At 38.1% G+C, this 21,034-nt stretch overlaps 1 protein-coding gene across 1 annotated transcript in view; it reads left to right on the top strand.

Annotated features, from left to right (window-relative positions):
• LOC122793540 (probable protein S-acyltransferase 23) overlaps nucleotides 1-21,034 on the top strand; it is a 711,842-nt gene that overhangs the window by 646,986 nt on the left and 43,822 nt on the right. Inside the window, exon 10 of the mRNA XM_044061673.1 lies at nucleotides 2,254-2,419. Within this exon, the coding sequence (XP_043917608.1) occupies nucleotides 2,254-2,419 (166 nt within the window). The remainder of the gene's footprint in view (nucleotides 1-2,253; nucleotides 2,420-21,034) is intronic.

Below are 21,034 nucleotides of genomic sequence, written 5' to 3'. Positions count from 1 at the left end.
CATTGCAGTCCAGAATTTGACACTGACAGATTCCTTTCTTGCTTTTTTATTTTCTTCTGAGCAGAAGGATTGGTTCCTCAAATCACTACATTAAAAAAGGTAGTGCAGACACATACATCTTAAAACAGTATTTGAGAAGATATGCTTAAACAAACAGAATTATTTGTTAATCAGCTTAATCAGAGTTAAAGACTTGTTTGACTTTGAGCTGGAAGCACTACAACTAACTTTTGTGATGCGACATACAGGAGGCATGAAAACCTACATATAATGTATTCTCAATATTTTCGACTGGACAAATCAAACCTGAAGCCATTATGTAATAACTGAGTAAGTGAGCTGTTTGACTTTGCACATAAACACACACACACACACACACACACACACACACACACACACACACACACACACACACACTCACATGCACGCACGCACACACACACACACACACACACACACACACACACACACACACACACACACACACACACACACACTCACACACACACACATACACGCGCACACAGAGGTAATGCCAGTTCACTTATCACCATATCTTTTGAGATGTGGAAAGAAACACAAGACCCCAGTGAAAACTCATACAGCTAGAGAAAGGGCATACAAGCTCCCCAAGAAAGGCAACCCATCTGTGGCCACAATTAGAGAACCAGGTACTCTGAGGCATTGATATTTACCTGGTCATCTCCTGTAAATTGTGAGGTATTATTTTCAGCCTATTAAGCATTTCCAACTTAATGCTTAGTGAAAAGGTAACGCAACCATGACATAGCTAATGTCAGTGCAGACCTTCATTTCACAAAATAGTATGATTTCTATTCTTTTACCCTCATTGGACCTGATTTTTAGAACAAAGAAATGGAAGTGATTCAGAACTATTTGTACTGTATAGCTGTATAATGGTAGATGAGATTCACATAGGTTTTTAAATTGCAACCACTGTTACATAGTGCAGAACCACTGCTAGGTCATCTGGCACCCTGGGACCCCAAAAACGTTCTCCTGAGAGTGAAGGACCAAAAAATGGTGCTCTGTAACTGTAGCAAGCTACTTACTACTACTGTAACTTTACCTCACCCACAAATGCAGATGCTGATGTGCAGTCATATAAAGTCCTGGGAGGCTCACAGCTTCATAAATAAATGCCAGTACGGTACATGCACCCAATAGGCACCTGTAGATTGTACCCCTGACAGATTTTACCCTGTACAGGTGCCCTTTTCACTCATCCATAAGTGTGTAGATAGAGTTTATGTATATATTGTGGATATGTATTATAGCATTGCCACTTTAAGACATCTGTAGAGCATTACCATTCTGAAAAGTACTGTATCCCATAATGCAGTGAGTCTAGTGCCCGTTGCCACTGTATACATGATGAATGAACTGCTAACGTTGTTCTTGCCCTGCCATTTTGTACACAATAAATGTTACCATTTTTAATGAAATGTTGGTATATCCTGATGTTGTTGACACTGCCCCCAACAGAACTGAGTAACTAGAGGTGCATAGCTTGACACATAGCATGTTTGTCTTTTAATATATGTAGAAAATGTCTGATTACTGCATAGTGATGTGTCTTGTACAGCAAATTTGCAAAACTCCTTCAGGTAAGTGTACAAACACTTGGCAAATAAAATAGCACAAAATCAATTACACTGCTAAGAATACTTATAGCTCCAAACTTGCTGATGGGCAGTCCTTTGCTGCAGGTTTCACATTTTTACTTCATGATAATGACATAATTTTAAATGCAGGAATTAAGTAGTTTCTTACAAAGGCTTTCACTCTCTACAGCCAATGATCATAAAACCAGCACATCTGCAGTGGAGTACATACCATAAATTCCCCATGGTCAACAATGCCAGATAAATAAATGGAGGTATCATGTTCTATAGAAATGTTATCTCCAAGCTTTATTTGAGTGTGTAATGTTCACATAACACGCCTTCATCTTATACTTCATATATAAGATACCTTCAAGTTTAGACATTCCGTGTAGGTGTAAGAAGATGAGGACTTAAATCACCATAGCTGCAATGTAGAGGTACAATCAGTAAGTAACTCCTCCCATTCTTCAAAAAATATTAGATAAGTATTTTGTTTTTAATTATTATTGCATATTGCATATTATAGTATATCAGTTTAGTTTACATTCAGTTGACAGAAGAAAATTAGCTTTATTTCCAATTTGTAAGTAAGAATTACTAAGAAAAAACATTTCTTGTTTTTCAGGACATACTTTGTTGGATTTTTAGCCACCATGTGCCTTAATTGCACCCTAGGGGTGTACCTTTGCTGGAACTGGTTTCTGGTGATGGGATGCAGCATCTTTATTGGACTTGGGTTCCTGGTCCTTGCCTTTAATGCAGTCATGTCTGGAATAATGACCTGCATGTGTGTATGTATCTGCTTTAAACACTCACTCCATGTTTTTGTGTTAAATAGTTCAGTTGATATTAAAGCACATTCTTTAGAAAGTAACTTCATACAGCTGCAGTTTATTTCTAAATGAGACTAGTTATGCATAACATAAATATAAGTGTTAGTAATATTATGAACATTAACTCACACTTTTTATTTGCAATTGCTGCAAGAAACATATACTCCTTAGGTGTTACATTTTACTTGTAAGGGACCTAAACAGAGAGCACTAAGACAAAAACTTGTATATCTAAAAATATATCTAACGTGTGGAAATGTATAGCATTACCTCTGTGGCTTTATTTCTTTCAGGTGTGTTGACTGTGTAGGACCTGACTGTGAGAATTAGCTCATTCGGAATACGAATGGTTCCTTGAACATATATATATATATATATATATATATACAGGATTTACATATATATATATATATATATATATATATACACAGGATTTAAGTACAAAGTTAATAGGAAAGATTAAGAAAAAGTATTTTGAACTCTGTTTTTTTAATGTTCTTCCTGAGTTGTTAACACGTAATGAAAAACTATATCTGACTATTTTCATTACATTGGAGACTTCAAAACATGGGTTTGGAATGGGTAAAGTAACAGGCCAGCAAATGAGTTAAGCAGAAATGGCAAAAGTAGTCCTGTATAAGAAAAAAAGCATAGGCAGTTTACCCTCATATAAAAAAATAGCAAATCAAATGCATACGTTGTAAGGGCTTTAACTTATTCTCTTTGTCTTGAACAAAATACAAGATGATATCGCATTTGTATCACTCTCGAATTGTATAATTTGTTACATGGTATATGCAGTAGAGCTTACTGTCCAGATTTAAATTGTATTACTGCAATCTGCCATTTTAGATGGAGATTATAGTTTTTGTACAGCATGCCAGGACAATAGTCATATCCAACAAAAATATGAACCTGATACTAAATGTGAAAGCATTTCCCCTGGCCTTATGGAATATCATGAATAGACTATGTCAGTTTACTAGGCTCTTGATAAAAAATAACTGTTTCATGGTATTGTTCTGCCTGTTATTCATTAAGACAACATCAGTTATTGAATCATCTAAGGCACTTCAAAAGTATAGAGTATTGGTATGAATGTTTAAAGAGATCTAGGATAAATCCAGGCAAAGGTGACACATTATAATGGGTAATCATTATTCACCTCTGTATCCTGCATAACTTAACACCCACCAAAGTCATTTGTTGAAAGTGCAATTGAAATATAATAAAACAAGCCATCTTACATAAATCCATGAAACTAACTGACTTTGGTAACCACTGGGCCAGTTGGTAGTTGATGTATAGTAAATATACTTTTTAATGCCTCAAGGCAGTATTTCTGGACCTGTAGCTGAAAGCGCCTAGCCAAAAACTCTTACCTCTTTTGACTAAAAACCCAGCATTTTAAAGCCACTGCAGAGTCGTTTTGTGTGTGTGTGTGTGTGTGTGTGTGTGTGTGTGTGTGTGTGTGTGTGTGTGTGTGTGTGTGTGTGTGTGTGTCTGTGTTTAATGTAATTATTAGCTTTTTTAAGATACATTCTTTACCTCAGTTGATAAAAACGAGCATGTCAGATCTCATGCAATCCAGTTTAGCTGCAGTCAATTAAAACAGTGTCTTCAAACAGAAGAGCTAACACAGTGATCTAAACTAAGATGTCCGCTCCAGTATTTAGCATGTTTAGCCTTTTCTGACTAAAACTCAGAAAAGGTTTAAGGTATGTGAGTGTGGTAAATTTTATTTCATGTAATGTGCACCCTGCTGTCCTATCATTGTCCTCTTATTTACAAAGTGTTCTGTATTGTCTCATGTTGGTCTGTCTCCATCTTCTAGCAGCTTGAATATTCTGAAGATACTTTGTATGTTTATTTATGTGTTCTAAGTCAAGTGAGACACTGTAGGCACAAATATAAAAAGAATACAAAAACAAAAACATAGGTTTATTATTATATCCAGATGAAGCAAAACAATCCAAACAGAATGAAAAACAGCACACCGTGGTTTCAGAATTATACACAAACAATATGTTCTCAACACCTTTTCAGTCTTTCACAGCCTTCCAACCAGCAGGCTGTATTTAAAGGTCCATGGCTGCAGGGCTTAACCAGGCCTTAATTCAATCTCCATGCGAAAGTTAGTTCACCTGATGTAACTCCAAATCTTGCCTGGAATGGGTTGGCATTTTTTCACACCTCTGAGGTATTCCTTTTTGCTGCTCCTGGGATGAGGAACTAAAGTCCCTATGCCAATCCTCCAGATTGCTTCCTTTTATGTAGATGTAATTGCCAATTAGTGCCTTGTCAACAAACTAACTAGTAAAACGTGCTGCCTAGCTACCTGTTCCTGTTAACATTTCCACATTGCAAACTGCAACACACATTTTAAAGATGCACTACCCTTTTTCCAAATCCAACATGTTGCATAGTGTTAAGTTTATTTACTGCATATCTTCTAACATTCTTTTTCAGACTGTTTTAAAAGCTAAGTTTCACTGAGGTGTATTTTGAGTAGCAGTGAAAAAAAATAAAGTTAAAATGAACTCTTGAAAAGTATGCTTGACTTGCGAATCTCCTATAGCTCCAGCAAACTCAGGAACAGAATTCACCTTCAAGTTGAGTAACTTGTTAAAAAGCAGATCCAACAGTCCTAAGGATGATGTCACAACGATTTTGATGATTTCCTCTTCCCCTACAATATTAGTAGGCGCAGAGGTTCATAGTTACTAGGCATGCAGTCCAGGGCACCATTAAGGAGCCTAGCCCAAATTCCCAGTTGTCCCAAAGCACTGTCTGGCTAAGTGGCTTGTTCAAGGTCAAACAGCAGGCAAATATTCTAACAACTGTTTTGCTTATTGATGTAATTAAGCATCTTAGTGTCTAAATACCTTAAATCCAGAAAAGAGAAATGCCAAAAATTAAATCCATTCACTGACTTTATTGCCAGGCTACTTAATCTAACATAAGCTCCTCTGAAACTGTTGTATGTCACATGTTAATGACATACACACAGTTTGAAATTCATCAATAATCATGTTAGAATTTTTCAATTTGGGTGTATTTCTATGTTTATGAATCTCTTAAATATCCTTAAATAAATCCTTGCAGCAATGAAAGACTGTTTCAGCTTTCATTTCATAAAAAATGTTGTCTGTAACATAGGACTATAATTTCCAGGTTTCCTTACTACATTTTAACCACTGGTTTATTATGGTATGGAACAAGAAAGTAATATCTGCAGTAAAAAATAAAGTACTGTATAGATATAGCCTGTGTACTGCATAAAATGTCCATATGCTTACATGACCAAACTTGCATTTTTTAATTTTCTGCTACATGAATTTCACACCTACTGTCCAATTAGCTGCCTGCCTAGGTCAGGTAAAAACATAAGTCACGAGTCTGTACTGTTCACTGATCATTGATTTACTGTATAGAACGGTTCTGACATTATCTACTGCATAAGCCATGTTATCCTTGTACGATATACTCAGTGCTGGCTACAGCTTATGAACTAAGCTGAACATTTTTAGTCTAACAAGTGCTTCTTGAACTGCACAGGTGGTTATTATAATGGAAGTTCTGACTCGGCTCACCTGCATATTTCACATTAGCCGCTATAAATTTTTGACAGCTTCATATGAGAAACTGACTTCTAAAACAAAATGCCTTTCTCAGGGGGGTTGCTGGTTCTCAGTAGACTTCTGTAATAATAACTGTATTGTACTTATTTATATTTATTTCATTTATGGATCTCACTAGATTGGAGGTTGGACCCAATAGAACAGAAGTAATTATCAGAGTGGAAAGCACTTGCTTGTTGTGGTATTTCTTTATTGTTCAATCACAGAATATACATTCAGTATATATGTATAGATATTTATCTGTACATGTGCACACACACACACACACACACACACGCATATATATATATATGTATAGATATTTATCTGCACATACACACACACACACATACATATATATATATATATATATATATATATATATATATATATATGTATAGATATTTATCTGTACATGCACACACACACACACATATGTATATATATATATATATATATATATATATATATATATGCTCAGCATGTTTTGTTGAACTTTTGGAAATGCTAATATTTCAGTAGGAGGGATTGCTAGACAGAGAGGAGTGGGGTATTTTCCTTTCACCACTGTTCTGAAGTGCAGTCTCAAGAGTTGATATATATAATTAGCAGGGATGTAGGGGTACAGGAGGGACATAAAACACTAGTTTGTTTTTTCCAATTTTGTTAATTTTGATTATTTGGGATAGATCTAAAGTAGGGTGGTATATTTAAATATAAACATGCATACACAAATATTATGTATACATATATATATATATATATATATATATACATATATATATATATATATATATATATATATATATATATATATATATATATATATATATATATATATATATATATATATATATATATATATACATATATAGACTATTTCTATTCTAAATCATGAACATTGTTGAAATGGGCACAGTCTCACAGATATATGTTACATTTGTACAATATACAGTTAATAAATACTCCCCATTAATGACTACATGTCAGAAAATCCTGGGAATATCTAAAAATTACAAACAGAAAATCTGTCTTTACTCTCAATATAAATGTTCAGCTAAAAAAACAAAAACAAAAAACAAACAAAGCATTATTCACTGCACAAATATGCTTCCTATTAAAACAGTGATCCTAACATATGCACAATATGAAGGTATCAGAAACATACTCTAAATTATTTAAACAAGCAGTCTGTATGAGTCAGACCATAGCATAACTCCCACAAAGGCAAACAATGTCACGTCCAACTTGAAACAATCCAGAAACCTGGTACCATAACTTAAAACAAAACTTCCAAGTATGGCCACTGTGTTTTACTGGCAACTACTACCCAACAGACATCTTCTTCTTTTGGCGTTTCCTGGTTAGGGGTTGCCACAGTGGATCACCTGTCTGTTAATGATTGGCAGTGGAGTTTTATGGTGTCGAGTTGCCATCCTGGCACCCAACCTTCTACAGAAGGCACGCACAAACACACACTCATGCCTAGGGCCAATTTAGAGTGTCCATTCCACCTACAGCATATCTTTGGGATGGGGGAGGAAACTGGAGCCCCCGGAAGAAACCCACGCGACCACAGAGAGGACATGCAGATGCCGCACAGAAGGCACCCCAGCCAAGGATTGAACTGGAGAACCTCTTGCTGTGAGGCGACAATGCTAACCACTGCACCACCATGGCCGCCCTCCGCTGCACCACCGTGGCAGCCCTCCACTGCACAACCACGGCCGCCCTACTACCCAACACACATCTAAACCCTAAAAAGATTCCAGGGTACTCTGAATCCCATTTCAAATATTAAACTTGAACTGCAAAAAGAAAAAAAAAAAGAAGAACTTCAGTTTTTTCAGCCTAAAAGAAAACAGTCCAGGAACTGTAAAGCAGTATAAATCTGTTCAGACCAGCAACTATAGCATACCTCACTCAGCCAGCAAAAACTGTAAACTTGTAGATTCTGGAGGTTTCCAGTACTGAACTGGTAATAAAATTCTACTTCATTAAAAAAAATAAACAATTTTGTAAAATGTTAAGCCTATAAAATAAAACAGCCCTTCATTATGTACCAAACACCCTTCCAGTGCAGCCTTATGACATGCCTCCCCATAACCCATACCTATTACCTGCATCTGTGTGCCCACTTTCTAGCTAAAATCACATATATATTTTTTTAGTCCTCAACACTCAACTTCAAAGAAAGAAAAGTTTGATTGTTTTTCCATAAAAAGAATTTGTAAAAACACCTGATGTCAGGGACATGTCAAATATTAGTATGTAAAATATTCTTAAAATAAGAGGGTTTGTATTAAAGTACTTTTTTAAGCAGCAAGAAATCTGTAATGTATGTCTGGCATTATTAATGTAATCTTCAGTTTTCTATCACAAAATGTGACATTCAATGCGGGACTGAGCAACTGAAGCAAAACCAGGAACAGCTGAGACGGTGGGTGTTATGTGAGCATTCAAACATCCTATCCAGAAGCAATAACCTGCATCAAAATTGAAAGGCTTCAAGGTCTGGCTCGACTTGAGAAGCATGAAAAGCTATAGATGCAATAGATTACTTTTTGATATCTAAAGCACTAACGAATTTAGAACCAGTGGTGGTTATACATACTCGTCATCTATCAGATCACTCAAAAATTTCATTAAAATTTTCTAAAGATTTAAAAGACACAAGAAGGCATAGGGGTTATAATTGGTCACTCAACCCAAATCTTTTAAGTAAAAAAGAGATAGCAGATGGAATTATAAAATATTTGAAAGAATTTACAGATAGCTTGAAGCTCCAAAAACATACCCCTGACATTGAATGGGCAACAGCTAAAGCTCAAATTAGAGGATTTCTTATACAAAAGCCTCAAGAAAATTCATAATAGTGATACTCAAAACTAGAAATAAGAATAAAACAACTTGATAATGAGCTGATTCAGAATTTTAACGCTCAAACTGAGGAGGAAATGTTGAAGCGGATCTTTTTTGCTTCATAATAATAAATTAACACTTCAAGAACATAGGTGTTTAGTGAAATATGCTAATAATGTTCAAATACCATCAAAAGCACTGGCAAGGATTATAAATCAATCAAAAACAACTGGATATATTTCGAAATTCAGTATAACGACACAATATATTCTAAAACTGAGGATATTGTTGATGTTTTGGGAAAATCTATACTAAGGTGTATGAGGGCAAACTGATAGGTCTCTACATAACCAGAATAAAAGTTTTCTGCAAAAATTAACTTTCCAGAATTAGAAGAGAGCCTGCAAAGTGACCTGATTAAACCTATTTCTAAAGAAGAAATAGTATATACAATTCAACCTGATGGTATTACAGCTGAATTTTACAAAGAGTTTGCTGATAGTTTGGGAAAAAGAATTGTCTCATGTATTTAATTATATAACTAAAAATAAAATTAGTCAAAAATTTTCATACATAAAACCAATTCGGATCCCTTAACCCAGATAATTACAGACCAATAGCACTAATGAATGTGGATTTGAAAATTTTAACATCAATTATAGCATCAAGACTAAAGAAGGTTTTGATATATCTAATTTCTAAGGAACAAGCTGGATTTATGGCAACTAGACAAACCAGCGATAACACACTTACACTGCATAATATGATGAAAAAACAACTTTAATATCTATGCTCTTATAATAGATGCCCAGAAAGCATTTGATAGAGTAGACATAAATTTTTGTTTGATGTGTTACCCTATTTTAACTTCAGATGCTACAAATATTATATAGTAATCCATACACTCGCTATACATCAATAGGACTTATTCTAACAGAATACAGATTAAAAATAGGGTTGTCCCATGTCCCCTTATTGTTTAACCTATATCTAGAACCCTATTTTTATATATCAAGCAAAATTTGTATCATAATGCACCAATAATTTATAGGAATAAAATATTAATGTCAGCATTCGATGATCTTATTATTTATTGTACAACCCCAATTTCAGACTGTGAAAAGATATTAAAGCTCATAAACGAATTTTCAGTAGTTTCTAATTATAAAATTAACTTACAGAAAACGAATATCTTCCCATTAAGAACCCCAAAGCCTTTTCACTAATGGCCCTGATGGGAAGTTAACATGTAAAGAAAATATTAAATATTTGGGTATCAACTTCTCTCGGATAATAAGGACTTTTATAACAATAATGTTAAGCGTATGGGAACACATAATAGCTGATTGTGACAGATGGAAGAATTTAAAACTACCGGTATTAGCAAAAGTATCAATAGTGAAAATGAATATACTACCACGAATGTTATACATATTTAGGTCTGCCCAATTATCAATTTCAAAAACAGTTTTAAACAAATGCATAAAGATCTAGCTAAATTTATCTGGAACCCAAAAGAACTAGAATATCTTATGAGAAATTAATGACCCCTAAAACAAGAGGGGACTTGAGCTACCAAACTTTGAAGCATATTATTTGATTATGGCAGCTAAAAATTTTAAGAATTGCTAATTATGATGTTGGATACCAACTTGGGTGGTCTTGAATCATAAGCATATTTTGGATAGGAAAATAAATCCTAAAGCATTGCCCTTTATGGACAAAATTAGTCTGATAAAATATGGGGTCATGGACCACATAATAACCTGTGTCTCATCTTTGCAAACTTTATTTCAGTCCGTAGATTTATTGCAATATATGATGGTTCTTCAACCTTTCCACAGGAATCCTAATTTTAAACTAAATAATCAGCTGATCGATCTCAGCAAATTTCCATTAATACTTAATCTGACTCTATTTGATGTTTTAATAAACTTGACTTATCGGCTTTACAAATTAGACAGGAAATGAATCTACCTAGAAGTTACATTGTTATAATGAGACAAGTTAGAGAACTTGCCTTGAGCTACTTTAGGAACTTTAAAATTAATTTGAAATTTCAGGACAAAATTTTGCTTTCAGAGTATTGGGTAAAAAGTAACAGTAACAGACAATCAGATATTAAAAGCAATTGATATAACTAGAAATCAGTTTCTTTTCAAAAACTGATGTATGATGATTTGGAACAATGCATATTACACACATCTTAGATTACATAAATTTAACCCTAGGAATTCTCCAATTTGTCCATACTGTGCAGATCAAACAGCGGATCTTCTTCATATGTTCTGGAGTTGTAAATGTATATAAACTTTGGAACTCTCTTAGATGGGTTATCAAAGTTCTACACTGTCATGGGAATTTATGATTCTACACATTCCTCAAGAGAGCTTTCCAGATAACTATTATGTATTTGAATATTTTTTGCTGATGAAACTCTATATAAGAACCACATAAGACATCATGGAATAATTTTAAGCTTGTGGCTATAAAACATATACTAGCACATAACTGAAACAAATATTAATAACCCGAAAATATGGGAAAAGGTCTTCAATATTATATTAGCATGATACTGATTTTAGGAATATATTAAATATAGGAAGCATTTCATGTAGATATTGTATAAATGGTTTTGTAGTAGTTATAGTGTATTATGTGTGTGATGTTTATTGTATTTTTGTAATGTTTTTGGAAAATATATTTCAATAAAAATTTATTATGGAAAAAAAAAGAAAAGCTATAGATGCATAAAGAAGCATTAGAGTCTGGACTTCTGCTGCCCTCTAGAGGTGATAAAGGAAGATAAAAATGAAGCCAGTGCACACATCCACATATCCACGAGTACATGCCTAACAACGTAGTTCTGGAAGTTGCCCCAGCTCCACCTTGCACTTTGCTTTACACACCTTTTAAGGGTACAAGTTTTTTCTGGCATTATTGTTAGGAAAACTGTGGGACAGAGTGGAAAGAATAAATATTTTTAGATCGTACACTGTAAATTGAGGCTGGCTAAGCAGAGATTGTGCAGAGTTACATGAAATTAGCTTAGTGTGTTATGTTTATTGTACTTGATTTTCAAAAGACCTGACAAGGCCTGAAGAAATGAAAATCAAATTCCAGTGCCAAGCCCTGCCTAACCTAGATCTTTGAGGTCTTACCTTTGCAGTCCTTAACTTCACCATGCCTGTTGTTAATGGTGCCAGCGGCATTCAGTGCAGCATGAGACGTGGTTCAAGTCTGGGAGCTCCCAATTTCAAAAATATGTTTTGTGCCAATAGCAATATGGTGGTACCTCTAGAGAGAGAGAGAAAGAGAACAGAAGTAAAACTAGTATTCTTGTCTTAAGCTGTCCGTCAGTACCATTGAAAATGGAGATGTCTGTGTATAGGACCTGAAATCACATTCACTGTAAGGCCAGCATACCTCTCAACCTCAAGAATCAGGAGCAAATCCAAAAAATAACTAGGGATTACATTTTAAATATTGGTCTTATATACTTAGAAAGTTGCTTTTTAACAGGTTTTGCATTATTGTGCGTTTTATGAAGGATATGAAATCAAACTCAAATGTCATTATTTAGTGAATGCAGTCCTAGAAGATTTTTCAGAAAACCACAACTTTTTATTAAGAACAGACCAAAAAATATGAGACAAAATCAAGAACATCCTGCAAAAATCACGGACAGTTAAGAGTTATGGATTCAAATACAGTATAACTGGTTTTATGTAATATAAAGCAATTCTTTGCAGTACTGAAGTCATGGATATGACCAGATATGCAGCGTTTTGCATGACAAGCTATATCTTACGGCATTTGCACTTGTAGGGTATGCAGACTTTTGAATGAGAGTTTACACCTTATGTTATTTCTGGATGCTGATTTCAGGTGTACAATAAAGCCATTACAACACTTTACAGAGTGCAGTATTCGTTACAAAAAGAAAGTGGCAGAGACCATCATTCAAACCACTTACATTATGTATCCAGCCTTCCACAACTTAGGGTATGCCTCTTATGTACTCATTTTTCCTTTCATGTTTCATGCATTCAGCATTGATCAGCTCTTGTCTCTGCAACTGGCATTCTTTATTCAGCAGCTTTTTCTTCACTTTTCATAATCTCATTGAAATACCAGGTTCAGCCCTTTACACTTCAGTCCTGCACTTTCCAGCTCTTTTAGTAGTCTGATTTTCTCTGTTCCTCAGCACTTGCAGCATTCATCCTTTGGAATAGTTTCATCAGTTTTATTACACTGTACCTAACATCAAAATGCCACTGTGCAATTCATGCTTCAAAAAGCTTGTTAGTAAAATATCAGAATATTTCAAAGTAAAATATGGACAAAAAATATTGCCATGCATCATTAAATATTCAACTCATGAGAATTCACCATCTAAATTGTGTCTAACTGGAAATAAGTGCAGACTTAAAACTTGTTTAAAGCAAAATAATATCATAGTCACTCTGAGCACATGGATAGTTGGCATTCTTGTTAGTGAAGAAGAAAATTTCATATCATTTGGGCTAGTCTTTCTGGTCAGATTGAAAATATTCCATCCTATTGAACTTCCAATACCTTTTTCACCAGAAACGTTTTAATTCAAGATAAGGGCTGCTAATACTTCAAATAATGATGTACTTTTACTGAACTAAGCTGAAAAGGGGACTTGTATTTCAACTTCTGACACCACTTTTCTCAAAACAAAAGAAATGGTGTCAAAACTGAAAGAATTAAGACATTTTTGCCGTAATGTAATTAATTGTGCAGGAGACCTATTCAAACTTAAACTGAAGAGGTGATCTCTGGAGTCTCCCACTTCCCAAAGACATGCTGTAGGTGGATTGGACACTCTAAATTGGCCCTAGGCGTGAGTGCGTGCGTGTGTGTGCCTTCTGTGGAAGGTTGGGTGCCGGGCTGGCAACTCGACACCGTAAAACTCCACTGCTAATCATGAGCTGACAGGTGATCCGCTGTGGTGACACCTAACTGGGAAAAGACAAAAGCAGAAGAAGAAGAACAGTGGGAACTGGAAAATGTTTTGAAAGATAGTCCCTACTCTCAATCTGTTATGTTTATAGAGTTTGTAGGTTTTCAACACACAAGGACAAGTTTTTTTAAATTCAGTCATCAGTTTTCAAATATCTCTACTGAGTTCCTTGATGTTGCTATTAGTAAGAATAGTCTATGTATGTTAGATACATGTGTATATATAAATACCTTATAAGAAGAGCACCATGTTACATAAAACAAGTATGCACCTGGCCACATCACTAAGAACGTACTTAAGGATAACTTTTAAGAGCAATGAGGCTCCATAATAATGATGAGACTGTTGAAGAAGTTTTTGCTGCTGTGAGACTTGTTTTTGTTGTTTTTAGTGTTAGAATTGCTTTTTGAAAACATGAGGGAGGTGACTTTAAGAACATTACAGGGAAGTCTAAGTTAAAATGGATTTTGATGCTACAAGCATATGCATCTCTGGGGTTAAAAGAATATATCTCTTTGAAACTTGTTCTGAAGTCCCATCTGCTATCTAACTGAATTGTTATGTATTAGGGGGTGTGCTTTCTTCTTTAGATTTTAGCTTGGTTAATTGGTAACTTATGATTTGGGAAGTTTTAACTTGATTAGTTACCAGTATTCTAGTAACCAGAATGTACTTCCTCAAAGCTATGAAGAAAGGGGCTGTGCCTGTTTCCAAGATTTTATTGGTCAGATAGCAGCTTGTGATACAGCATCTGTCTTGAAATGTTTATGCATTGGAGGATATGCCCTTTAATCATTGATTGGCTAACTAGCAACCTGTAAGTTGAAATCTTAATCTGATTGGATGTAAGCATCCTTCATAACCAGAATGTACTCTCTTAAAGTTATGTAATGGGGGGGGGTCTTTTCCAACATTTTATTGGTTAAATAATCACTGGTGTACTGAGATGTTTGACCTGATTTGCTCTATTTGATTTTGTGATTAAGACATATTTTTTCCAGTGTCTAAATAGTTTTTCCCCAGGATACATTAAGCCCTGCACGACATGCAGGAATAGTGCAGGAGCTGCTCCATGCAATATGTCCGACAAGCGATTCAGCATAGAGCTCCCTGGACATGCACTAGTGCTCCTACATTATTCCTGCATGAACACCACTGCCTTATGCTAATTACCTCATTTGCTGGTGAAAACCATGCAGATGAGGTGAATTAGTGATTCAGCAAGCAGGCAGGTGTTCGTGCAGGAATAGTGTAACCTGCAGAAATGTATTCAGTTACTAGCTGAATACATTTCTGCAAATAAGAAAACGGAGGCATGACAGCCTCAAATAAAGCATGTATTCCCTGTATTAGGCATGCCAGTGGCCAAATATATGGCCATTGGCATGAAAAATTGTTTAAATCATTTAAAATAAAAGTTGTTTTTTTTTTTTGGCTGATCTCAGCCATTTAAGCATAGGGCAGCAGCATGCAAACGGGATTGTGCCGAAAATAAAAAAAAAGGGTGGGAAACAATTTTTACAGAAATCTGCATTTTACCATTATAGTCAATGGCATGCAGAACGAAAACAATACCAGGGAATAGTGGTTGCTAAGGGGAAATGCTCAGTGTAAGTGTAGTAACTCAGGAGTAAGGCAGTGGTGTATGCAAATGAGAGAATTTATACTGAATCACAGATTTCTTCTAAGTGCCACACTGTACCTAACCGTGTAGGTGCTCTAACACCACGGTGTAAACAGGAGGAGCAGCTAACATGAAAAGGGTGTGTGTCATGCTTGCTGTAAGCACATTGGAGCTCAGTGGCCCGTGTTTGTCCTTAGCTAAGCACAGCTAAGGAAGGGGGTGTGTCCAAGGTTGCTTAGCACTGTTTACATTGCCTAAACTGGTGTGCTTGCCACACACTAGGTTTTAAACCAAAAAAAAAAAAAGGGAATTGCAGAACTGTTTACATTTGAGCACTGGGTATGCAAGACTTGCCTCGGGGGCTCAAACGGGGAGGAAATGGGAAGGGGAAACTGCAGAAGGAAGGCAATCAAGGAGAACAACTGTAGGTGGCAGGTGGAATGTATCAGAATCAGCCAATTACACAGGCAGCAGCCCAGCACACTATTATAAACTATGCAAACACCTTTCAGTCTGGTTTTTCCCACAAAATCAACACCACTGGTGTACACATTCAGGGGAATTTTAAACTGACAAAACTAACAAAACATGTTAGGGGCTGCTGTTGCTTTGATCCATAAGTTTGTGCTAGAGACTGACAGCAGAGAGGAGGATAATGCTGACAACCGCCACAGACCAAGGAGGAGGAGAAGAGTGTTCAGACCCAGGGTAACCTACCAGGGGCTACATGATCTGGAGATAGGAGAGTGCTACAGGGTGGACAGGGACATACTTCAGCAACCTGTTCAGCTGTGCCGGCCTTGCCTCAGACCCTGAACCAACAGAGGGGGAACTCATCCCAGTGGATACAAAGGTATGTGTAGCCTTAAGAATACTAGCTACAGGTACTTTCCAAAGAACAACTGGGGATACCATGGGGGTCTCACAGGCTTCTGCATCCAGGATACTCCACCAGTTCCTAGATGCCATGCGACTGCATGCTGCTGAGCACATTTACTTCCCCAGCACCCGTGAGGAGAGGACCAGCAATATGCGTCTCTTCTACCATCTAGCAGAATACCTAGAGGTACTGAGTGCCATAGACTGCACGCACATCCACATCAAAGCACCACCTGGTGACCAGGGTAGGGTCTACCTAAACCACAAGGGGTTCCACTCCATCAACTGCCAGTTCGTGTGTGATGCCCAGGGCATTATCATGAATGTACGTGCTGGCAGCCCTGGAAGCTATCACGACTCCCACATCTGGCATTCATCACAGCTGTACCAGGCATCTGCCAGTAGGGACATCCCATATGGCCATCTGGTGGGGGATGCTGGCTACGCACTGATCCCATGGATGATGACACCCATCAGAAATGTGCACACACCTACAGAAGAATGCCATAATGAGGCACACGCACAAACCAGGATCATTATAGAACATGTGTTTGGGATGCTCAAGTCACGGTTCTGCTACTTTGGACATATCCAGTGGAGCCTAGGAGTACTGTCCAGACACATGTGCACACATGTTCATAGTATGTGCCATGCTACATAATATGATCCTGCAGAAACAGCTGCAGCAGGAACAAAATGATGAAGGGCCACACAGTCCCCCACCATTGCCAAGGTTTCCACAGGCACAGAGGGACCTGGAGGAGGAACATTCTGCGCCTGCCCCTGTAGGCAGACGGAGGCGTGCCCAGTATGCCCTGTCCTTGGCAAAGAGGCAATGTATAGCACATACACTGACATTGTAGGATCCAAGGGACTGATCTCTCTCTCTCTGACTCGTACATACAGTGAAATGGATGCCAAACAACACACCACCTATACCCTACCATGTATAGGCAGTGTACTGAGTGCATCCGACATAGTCAGCCCTCAAGCACCATCCTCACAACAGCCTCAGGAACAAAGCAAGTCAGACTCCTTAACAAAATTAATGAATAGAGTGGAATATTCTTATACCATATCTATGGCACTGATTCAAGCATGCAAGGGAATGGGGTGGCTTAGTGGGATTGCAGCAGACAACTTGACAGTTCTGTGGGACAGCAGAAAGTGTATTCCCAGTACTGGCTTACCCACACCATGCAGTACCACCCTAGTTAACAAATACCACTGCAGTGTATGTGGTGAGCCAAATAACTGGGGGGTCATAGGTCACATGCATGGATGTCAAAGTGGGAGTCGCATACCCAACCCCAGCCTCACCCAGCAGATCAGCTGTAGAAAACCATATAGAAATGCCTGGCAAAGGCCCCCACATGGCGACATCTATGAAATCCCCACCCACAGACTTTTACAGAGTGATATCACAGCAGGTTTGGCAATGGCAGTATGGCTTTGAAAGGTAAGAAGTCTGAAACTACAAATGTCTATGCCTGAACAATCTGACCTGTGTCTGATACTGTTATGCCTGTAGTCTGAAAGATAGGGCACACCACTATGCTAAATGGGACCACAGTGTTAAGCAAATATCAGCACAGTCTCTTCAAATGTGTATTGTGTACAGGTATGTCACCCCCCCATACTCCCATAGAAATGCAGTAACATGTCCCTAGCTGTAAGCAGCATTCAGCTTTCAACTAGAATGATGGCTCATCACAAACAGAAACCAACTATCAGTAACACCCACAATCAATTTACTGGTGCCATCCCAGGGTTGTCCACTGCTGGATACCTGGGAACATATCAGAATGCACTACCTTGCTACAGATGGCCTGCATCTGTCACACCTGGCCTACAGGCCTGTGACAAATGCCCATGCCTCACCCATAGTGCCCTGTTATGGAGTGTTGTGGGGCCCATAACAGCAACATAACACAGTCTAAAAAAGGCAAAGAAAGGCCATGCTGCTAACTGCTAGGAGAAAACCTGCTAGTGTCAGAGAGCCAGAAATCTGGCCAAAGCCATGAATAATGGGGTGAAAAAGGTCCAAAGAGAAGGACACATTTGAAATACTGCTCTAATAATGTAATAAAGTTGAAGGAATGATTATAGTAGCATAGAATTTCTGATGGGTACGAAGTCAGAAACTGCAATGTCAAATGTCAGTAATATCTGACTTCAACCCTGAGTGACTTGCAAAACACATTTCCTTGAAAACTACACTCATTTGCATAACCAACAAGAGATGTGAGTCATGAAAGCAGACATTCTGTGATACTCTGTACAGTCGACAGGCAGGACTAGGAGACTAAACATGAAAATGCACTCATTGTAGGCAGTCCTAACCCTGGAAGATGGTGACATGTCTGCACCCACAGAACCCTGGCCCACAGCCATGGGGAGTAACACACCCTTCCCTGATCACTCATCCTATGCAACATCCTGACCCCAAAATGTGGCCAGACAAGCAAAATGAGGTGGGCCATACATGTATGTCAGACAAACACACACCTCCAGGCTGGTCAAACAGTCTGACACACACAAGACCCTCCAAGTGCAGTCAACATTTGAGCAGACCCCTATGCAAAGCACCAGTAGCCATAGGCAAACATATCTGATCTAGGAACACCCCCTTATCTTATCCCCTACAAATCTATCTGGAGTCTGCCTGTCACCCTGATCCTGTCTGACTCATATTACCCAACTGAGGACTGGAAATCAGACCAGGCCAGGACAGAAATGCACAGATATTCCACCATTGTAATATATCATCAAGGTGCTAGACTGTTTCCACAGCTCCAGCAGTCAATTGCTTGTAGGCACACCTCTCAACATGCTGAATTGTGCAAGAATGCATAGCATTTGGCCCATAATTTTGGTGTGTGCATTATCCACCCTGTATTCCTCTGGCAAATCACTGTGATGATCTGAGGAGGTATGTCACGAGGTACTGAAACAATACATGACAGCAAATATGTCAGATGTCTGCTAAAACAAGCCCTGTAACCCTAGCAACTCATACAATTACTGAGAGAGACAGTCACAATCACAGTATCGCCCATTGTCCCCCCATTTTGATAGGCTGTCTCCAGGTAACCTGCACCAACAGGTCGAGAGGTATGGCTGTAGCACAAAACAAACTGGACTGGAGTACAATTCCTGGAAAGGAGTTCCACATGTACTATAGAAGGTCACACTGGGCATTCTCATATACTTAAGAGAAATGTCAGTAGGATCTAGGAATGAACAGGCCTTCCCCACCCAGTGCACTTCCCATTGCCCTTCATTATCAGTCCTGAAGATGTCTGTCACCATAGAAGCACCTTTCATCAGGCCTAAGCCCTATAAGTTTTGTGACATGTGCGATAACTGCGTAACACTATAATACAAATAACAAGTTAGGTAGGAGTTCTAATCTCAGTCCTGGCAAATGTCAAACTGTGTGTCTGTGTGTGTGTTTACAAGTTAAAGCTGTTGGGTCCATTCTAACCCAGTATACTTCCCCTTTTCCACTTTAGCAGTCCTGCAGATATCAGTCACCTTAGAAGTCCCTTTCATCAGGTCTCAGCCTCTGTGGTGTGTGTGATAGCTGCGTAACACAATGGTACAAGTAACTAATTAGGTAAGGGTTCTACTCTCAAATCTGGCATGTGTGTGTGTGTGTGTGTGTGTGTGTGTGTGTGTGTGTGTGTGTGTGTGTGTGTGTGTGTGTGTGTGTGTCTGTGTGTGTGTGTGTGTCTCAAAGTGTGTCTGTTTGTAGGACAAAGTATTTTGATAACTTTAACACCCACTGCCCTACTTTATCAGTACTGCTGATGTGATTCCCCTTATAGGTTCATAAGTGTGTAGCAGGCTAATGGCCCAGGAGCCTTTACAAGCCTAGCACATAGAAGGGCCGTGCCATTGTGGCACCCGATGTTACTTTCCAGTGCCTGTATCAAGTAGAGCCACTGCAGTGATCCTGAGGGTGATCTGTCCATTACCCATCTGCTCATCAAGATTTCTCTGAAACAGGCTCAGCAAGGTGCTCTGCATGACATGTATGGGAAGTGTATTCCAGGGCATGTGCAGTCGCTTGGTGAGGGACCTGTCCCACCATCATGTTGTGGCGATTGTGGTAATGAGGCAGAAGTCTCTGCAGTGTTTAGTGTGGAGGGATTGGGATGTCTTTGTATGTAGCATGTCTAAAGCAGCTGGGTCAGACATGGCTTTGTAAGTCAAGCACAGATAGCCTGTAACTAGGTGATATGACACAGAGAATAGCTGGAGTCTTCTGAGTCTGTCTGTGTAGGACGTGTGCTTAATGCCAAGGAACCTCTTTGTGAGGTGCTTCTGTGGCCTCACCACCAGTTGCAGGTGTCTACTAAGGTACATGGCAAATTGTCCAGAATACCTAATGAGTGGTCTAATAAGGGAACAGTAGGTAGAGATCATTACCCCTGTCTTCCTGGATGGAAAACCATTAGTAATGTAATGTTCCACATAGAAGGACTTCCTGACCACAGCAGCAATGTGGTGGTTGAAGATAAGTTGCTGTCAACCTGTGTCACCAAATCTGTTATAATGCCTACAGTGTTCAATGGGTTCCCATTGATGTGGTG

Source organism: Protopterus annectens, chromosome 2.part0 (genome assembly GCF_019279795.1).
Source record: "Protopterus annectens isolate FY-2018-M chromosome 2.part0, PAN1.0, whole genome shotgun sequence".
NCBI classification, from domain to species: Eukaryota; Metazoa; Chordata; order Ceratodontiformes; family Protopteridae; genus Protopterus; species Protopterus annectens.
Note: the sequence above shows the minus strand (reverse complement) of the source record. Positions and strands in the feature narration are given on the sequence as shown.